The 7,158-nt window shown below is 37.2% G+C and overlaps 1 protein-coding gene across 1 annotated transcript; it reads left to right on the top strand.

Moving 5' to 3' along the window:
- The first annotated feature begins 225 nt into the window (after positions 1–225).
- Positions 226–5,512, top strand: LOC114473601 (beta-1,3-galactosyl-O-glycosyl-glycoprotein beta-1,6-N-acetylglucosaminyltransferase 4-like). Its single transcript, XM_028463333.1, has 2 exons — positions 226–440; positions 3,406–5,512. The coding sequence occupies exon 2, from the start codon at positions 3,407–3,409 to the stop codon at positions 4,697–4,699; it is 1,293 nt and encodes a 430-aa protein (XP_028319134.1). The 5' UTR covers positions 226–440; position 3,406; the 3' UTR covers positions 4,700–5,512.
- Positions 5,513–7,158: the final 1,646 nt, after the last annotated feature.

Raw genomic sequence — 7,158 nt, 5'->3', positions numbered from 1 at the left:
ATAATTAAATTTGTAGAACTTTTTCTAACTTTGAGTATTAACTACTTAGTCTATTTACTTCCTTGGTTGACAGTGAGATGTTGGGAGAAAAACAAACACCGTGTGTATAATTATCATTGGATCAGAGCCAAAAGTGCATTTTTGCCTTTGTTCCTCAAAGGGACAGGCTTGACCAATGAGTAATGAAATGCACGCGCTCTGTTCTCATCTGCTTCCAATGAGCCGCAGCCACACTCAGACTCGGAGGTCGGTAGTCGGAGGTCATCCTGGTCTGGTCACTTCATGCTTGTGCAAAATGCAGGATGTGAGGATGAACTCGCAGCGTGCGCTTTTCCACTGACTACATTTAAACCTTAACCCAAAGCTACCACTGGGAAAACATTCAAACTGGGATCTAAGTTTCCTTCAGGACTTCTTCTTGAGAAATAAAAAGAAATAAGGTGAGAAAAAACACGTGATCGATTTGAATGTTGAAGCTAAAATAAACAGCAACTTTATGCAACAAACTGTGATTTTTCCTAATTTGCTTTTGGTCAGATTTACTGCAATGTTTGAGAAATTTCTGATATTCACCTTTCTCGTAAGAAAAATGTCAAACTAAATGTTAAATTTAAGTCTAAATGCTAAATGTTAAATCTAAATTAAATGTTAAATCTAAATGTTAAATTTGAAATGTTAAATCTAAATGTTAAATTTGAAATGTTAAATCTAAATGTTAAATTTGAAATGTTAAATCTCAGGTGAAACTAAACATTTAGCTAATATGGAAATTTACCAGGAGTGCCAACATAGAATATCACACAAAGAGCATTACCCGCGGCCTATTCATGGAGTGATTGCACTCCACATTTAGATTTAACATTTAGATTAAGATTTAACATTTCAATATAAATGTAACATTTGGACATAATGTGTGGCCATCCCAGCCTGTCATAGCCTGATCTCAATAGATCTCTGAAGCTAAGCAGGTCTGGTCCTGGTTTGTAGGTGGATGGAGACCACTGATAAATCCAGGGGCCACAGTGGGGGACACTCACCTCAGTGGTATCTGTCATTGTGTCCTTGGGCAAGGCACTTCACCCACATTGCCTAGTATGAATGTAGTGTGTGAGTGAGTGTTGGTGGTGGTGGGAGGGGCCTGTGGCGCACTATGGCAGACTTGCCTCCATCAGTCTGCCCCAGGGCATCTGTGGCTACAACAGTAGCTTACCACCACTAAGCGTGGAGTGAAAGAATAATGCCTTAATTCTGTAAAGTGACTTTGACTGTCCAAAAAAGTGCTATATAAAATACATGTATTATTATTTATTATAACATTTCGATTTTGATTTAATATTAAACATTTAGATTTCGATTAAACATTGACATATTTTTACAAGAAAAGTAAATATCACACATTTCTCAAAAATTGCTGTAAATCTGGTCAAAAGCAACATAAGAAAAATCACACGTTTTTTTAAACGTGGTTTGTTGCTAAATGTAGCAAAAAGTTGCTGTTTATTTTTTCAACTTTACAATCAGCGCCCATCACCAGCAAATAACCCAGATTTACTTGATACAGTCAAATATAGGCTACATTATAATCAAATATAATATAAAGTAGCATCACAACATGAAGATAGTCTCTGTGCAACGTTTGCATGTTCTCCCAGAGCAGAGATGAACTTTTATCACTGTAGGGGCAACAAAACTCTGATCTGAGAGTCACATTATCATCAAACATTTATCTCAGCATTTGGAATAATGAGCAAATATTTCTGTAACTTTTGTATATTTTTGTTGTTTTGTGTATTTTTATTGTAATTTGGTGTATTTTTGGTTATTTTCTTAGTTGTAAATTTATTTCTTTTTGTGTTTTTTGTGTGTTTTTGGTATATTTCTCTCATTTTGTGTGTTTTTGTTATAATTTTGTGCATTTTTGTCGTGGCTTGTACGTTTGTGCTGTCATTTAGTATATTTTGTCTTTGAGTAGTCTATTTTTGCTGTGTATGTTTGTGTGTTTTTTTGTAGATGTACACTTTTATGGTTGTGTTTTTTGTATCATTTAGTTTTTGTCTCTGTCATTTTGTGCATTTTTGTTGTTTGTATATATTTTTGTATCATTTAGTATTTGTTTCTCTTATTTAGTTTTCATTTTTAATTTTGTTTATTTTTGGTTTGTTTTTGTTGTCAATTTATTTCTTTTTGTTGTTTTGTGTGTTTTTGGTGTCACATTTCTCTCAATTTGTGTGTTTTTGTCACTGCTTGTGCTTTTGTGCTATTATTTAGTATATTTTCCACTTTATTGTGCAGTTTTGTGTATTTTTAGTCATTTTGTTTGTTTTTACTGTCATTTGCTGTATTATCATATTTTTGTAGATTGTATACGTTTTTTAGTGTTATTGTTGTTGTTTAGTACAAGAATTGTGCAACAGAAGAAAAACCAACCTAAAGCCAGGAAGATGATGTTCAGTACAGTAGCTGTGTTTTATGGCACTTAAAATATTTGTATATTATGTACATTATATTAAGAATTGTATTTTTTCAAATTAATTTCAGAAAACTGTAATGAAAACATTTGACCACTGGGGGGCAATGCTCCCCCTGCCCCCCACAAACTCCTCGTATGGTTACTCTATATCGGGATGGATTGGTGAGGGAAGTACAAATACTTTGTTACTGTACCAGAAAAAGTACATATTTATATTCTTATTTACTTATTGTTTGGGTGACTTTTTAATTTTACTTCTTACTTTTTTAAACAAATATCTGTTCTTTCTGCTCCTAACATTTTAAAAATGCACTTGTTGTTTTTAAGACCTTCAAAGATGACGTCACAACGTAAAAAGACGTAAACAACTGCAAAGGCCACGTCTCCACAAACCTGGAGAACCTGATTCTCTTGAAACTAAATGAAAAAAATTGGTGGTTTGATAGTTAGTTAATCAGGTCCTTTAGTTTTATAGTAAACATTTTCAAGTTTTTTTAAATGTTAAACTCAAAGTTGCTCAGGGCTTTATTGAGCATTTGCATTTTTTTTTTCTTGAAACATTTTATTTACAAATGTAATCTGTAATGAGTGCTACATTCTCCAGGTGTTCAAAGGTAACAGATTTAATTCATTTCCATGTTTTCTACAAATTCTTTAGAAAAATAAAAGACGGAATTTTCTGGTTTAAATTGGTTTTATTATTGAATGGACATTTGTTTAAATTGTTTAAATTTTTCTTTTTTTTTACTTCAGTACATTTAGTCACATGTACTTTTTCACTTTTACTCAAGTAAGGGAGCAATTTCAATACTTTTACTTCTACCAGAGTATTTTTAATTCAAGTATCTATACTTTTACTTGAGTACTGAAGAATAGTACTTTTGCCACCTCTGGTTGTTTCTCGTCATGTGACATCATGTCTGGTCTCTCCGCAGAATGAGGAGGAGATATTGGTTCCTGAGAACCCGATGGCAGCTCTTCGGCTGCTTGCTGTTTTCTCTGCTGATCCTGAGCTTCCTCCTGGGGATCTGCATCACCTACAGTGCTAGTGCTGGGTCCTCAGCAGCACAGAGGACCACGAACCTCCACAGGTACCCCATTAACTGCTCAGCAATCTACGACATGGACCTGGTGGAAGTGGAGAAGTCCCTGTGGATCAGGAGGCAGCGGGTGGTGGAGGAGGTGAGCGATGAGGCTCTGGCTGAGCTCACCTCCGACTGTTCGTCCTTCTTGAAGATCCGAGGTTATGAGAACGTGTGCTTCTCTGAGGAGGAGCAGCTTTTTCCTCTTGCCTATTCTCTGGTGGTCCATAAATCTGCTTGGATGGTGGAGAGGCTGATCCGAACCCTTTATTCACCCACTAACGTCTTCTGCATCCACTACGATCTGAAGTCTCCGCCTCAGTTCATCTCAGCCATGAAAGGCTTGGCTCGATGTCTGCCCAACGTCTTCATCTCCAGCCAGCTGGAGAACGTGGTCTACGCCAGCTTCAGCCGCCTCAAAGCAGATCTTAACTGCCTGTCTGACCTCCTGAGGTCGGACGTCCAGTGGAAGTACGTTATCAACCTGTGTGGCCAGGACTTCCCCCTCAGGTCCAACATGGAGCTGGTCTCAGAGCTGAAGAACCTAAATGGTGCCAACATGTTGGAGACGAAGCGTCCCTCCAAGGCCAAGAAGAAGCGTTTCACCTTCCACCACCAGCTCAAAAACTCTGTCCTTAAAAAGACTGACCAGGTGAAAACGGAACCGCCTCATGGGATCCAGATCTTCATTGGGAGCGCCTACTTTGTGTTATCCCACCAGTTGGTCCTTCACATGAACTCCTCAGAGGTGGTCAGAGACCTCCTGGCCTGGTCCGAGGACACTTACTCCCCCGACGAGCACTTCTGGGCCACGCTGGTGCGGCTTCCCGGCGTTCCAGGAGAGGTTCCCGTTTCCCAGCCGGACATCACGGACCTGATGAGCAGGACCCGGCTGGTGAAGTGGGAGTACCTGGAGGAGTATCTGTACCCTCCATGCTCCGGACAACACGTTCGCAGCGTTTGCATCTTCGGGGCCGCGGAGCTGCGCTGGCTGCTCAATTACGGACACTTGTTCGCCAACAAGTTCGACCTCAGCGTGGATCCCGTAGTGGTTCAGTGTTTGGAGGAGAAGCTGCAGGAGAGGCAGAGGTTGTTCGAGTCCGTGGCTCTGCACCTTATCTGTCCAAAGACCCTCAAGGATCAGTGACATCAACTGACTTTTTGAATAAGACGTCAAATGCTTTTTCTTCCTGCACTCGACGAAGGTGGTCATTCTCTGCTCACTCTCCCTTCCTTATCTGCCCTTGGTGCTGCTGCTTGTTTTGTTTTGTGAATCTAATAGGAGCCTCTCTTTACACCCCTATCCAAAAACCAAAATGATGCAATTGATCAGTTGGTCTCCTAATGCAATTGACCAAATTTTGTCGACAAAAAGAACAGGCAGAGGTGAGCCCACCGGTCCGGATGGAACATTTGCTGCTGGATACGTGCTTGGAGACCACGACTCAAGGCTACCAAAATTGTGCTGGTTTGAATCTAAAACAAATCGCTTATCATCATTGGCTCCCGAGGATGTCTCTTACTCACCAAGATGTTTGTGTAGACATGACGCCCTTGTCCTCCCATGTTATATGGGATTGTATTTTCATGTTTCTTGGACGGGATGAAACTGAGACAAAATTTTGTTGCTGTGTTGCTTTGTAACGTGCATAAAGATTGATTGATTGATTGTCATTGAGTGTTTGAGAATGCTTCCACATGTGTCAGAGGTTTAGATCAGAGTTGGACAACTTTGATCACAGCACATTAATGGAATTGTTTGATCTGAGGGCCACGGACTACAATAACAACTAATGGAACATGAATACCAGCCTGGAATCCATCTTTTTTTCCCCATCCTAATCTCCTCGTATTTTTCAATGTTTAATACACGCTATTAGTCTGGAAGTGTGACAAGCTATGGCCGTCAGTACAGAATTATGGTTTTAAAGCCTCTTCATGTTGTGATTTCAACGATATATCCGGGTGTTTTAAAACAGAGCAGAGCTCTGAACATTTTCTCTATGTTTGTTTAGACACTGCTCAGCTCAGGAGATATGACATTATTTCTGTACGGCTTTGATAGGCTCAGTTTCTTTTGAACTGAGTAAAACATACAAAAAGAAAGGAAGTGGGTGTGGCTTCTCGAAGAACAAGGTTTTTTGTGGTCATTTTGAGTGTTTTTTGAGACATTCGGTTGTCTTGTTTTATATATATATATATATATATATATATATATATATATATATATATATATATATATATATATAATTAGACTCTAATCTAACTTTCAAAAAATATTGAAAAGGTTAACACATTCAAATTTTAACAAATCAGGGCCTTTATTTCATGTGATCCTTTCTCACATTAAATACTGTTTTACTGTTTGGTCATTTGCTAAAAACACTGCACTAAAACATGTAGAACAGTTTTATGAATTAGCCATTAAAGTTTTTATTACCAAAACACCCAATTCTGTACCTTTGTCCAATTTTAGAGAAATATCATCTTTTGAATTTTAACAACAATTAGAATTTTTTTTTTGGTTTGAAAGCAAAAGAAAAACTACAGGTAAAAACTTGTTGCAGTGCCTTATAATTACAGTAATCTACTTTAATTACTATGACACACACACATGCACACAAAGGTCTTGAAATGTCACCAGTAAGTGACTTAACATGAATTAAACTTTGTGTTGACAATAGGCAAATAGTTCATCACACAAAGGTGTTTAAGACCTCAGACGCATGCAAGGCGTGGCTTTTGGTTTTAGATGTTTAAAAAATTATGTGATTATTTTTCACACGAATCACACAATGTCTTATTGATTGGTGTATGTATGTTGTAGAACCTGATATTCGTTCATTCATTCATCTACTGGCAAATAATGGGCATGACAAATTGTGAATGTTGTAAAATTGTCAAAAAAGTAATTATGAATTATAGTGAAAAAAGGTTAAAAGTGACAATAATGGGTCAACGTATGTGACATTAGGTGTAGAAGTGGTAGAAATGATTTATAAGTGCTGAACATGTCTGAAAGTGAAAAAATGTGCAGAAAAATCATTAAAATGTGATGTAGAAGTGTCACAAATGGGAGTAATGTAGCAAAAATACATTAAAAGGAGAAAAAATATGGCAAGAAAAATCAGAATCAGAATCAGAATCAACTTTATTGACCAAGAGTGTATGAATACACATGAGGAATTTGTCTTGGTGACCTGTGCTCTCTAAAATAATAACAATCAACTAGAATAAAGAAAAATAAATAAAAAAAGAAGTATAAACATAAATATAAGAGTAGTTAGACTAATATGTGCAAACTAAATAAAATAACAAGATAATAATAATAATAACGAAATAAAATAAAAATACAATAATAATAATAACATAATAGTGCAGTAATGCATTGATGAGTAGTGCAGGTGAACATTTAAATGAAAATATTATGTCCATCAACGTTTCGCAGTGACAGGTTGATCCAGGGTTGTTTTTTTTTTTTTTTTTTTTTTTTTTTTTTTTTTGATCCAGGGTTGTTATGTTTAGTTCCATGGTTATTTCACAGTAACAGAAACAGGTCTGACACTCTATGACTGTTTAGTGTTAATCACAGTGACAGCCTGGGGG

Source organism: Gouania willdenowi, chromosome 12 (assembly GCF_900634775.1).
Source record: "Gouania willdenowi chromosome 12, fGouWil2.1, whole genome shotgun sequence".
In the NCBI taxonomy this organism is placed as follows: Eukaryota; Metazoa; Chordata; class Actinopteri; order Blenniiformes; family Gobiesocidae; genus Gouania; species Gouania willdenowi.
This window is presented reverse-complemented; position numbering and strand designations above follow the sequence as displayed.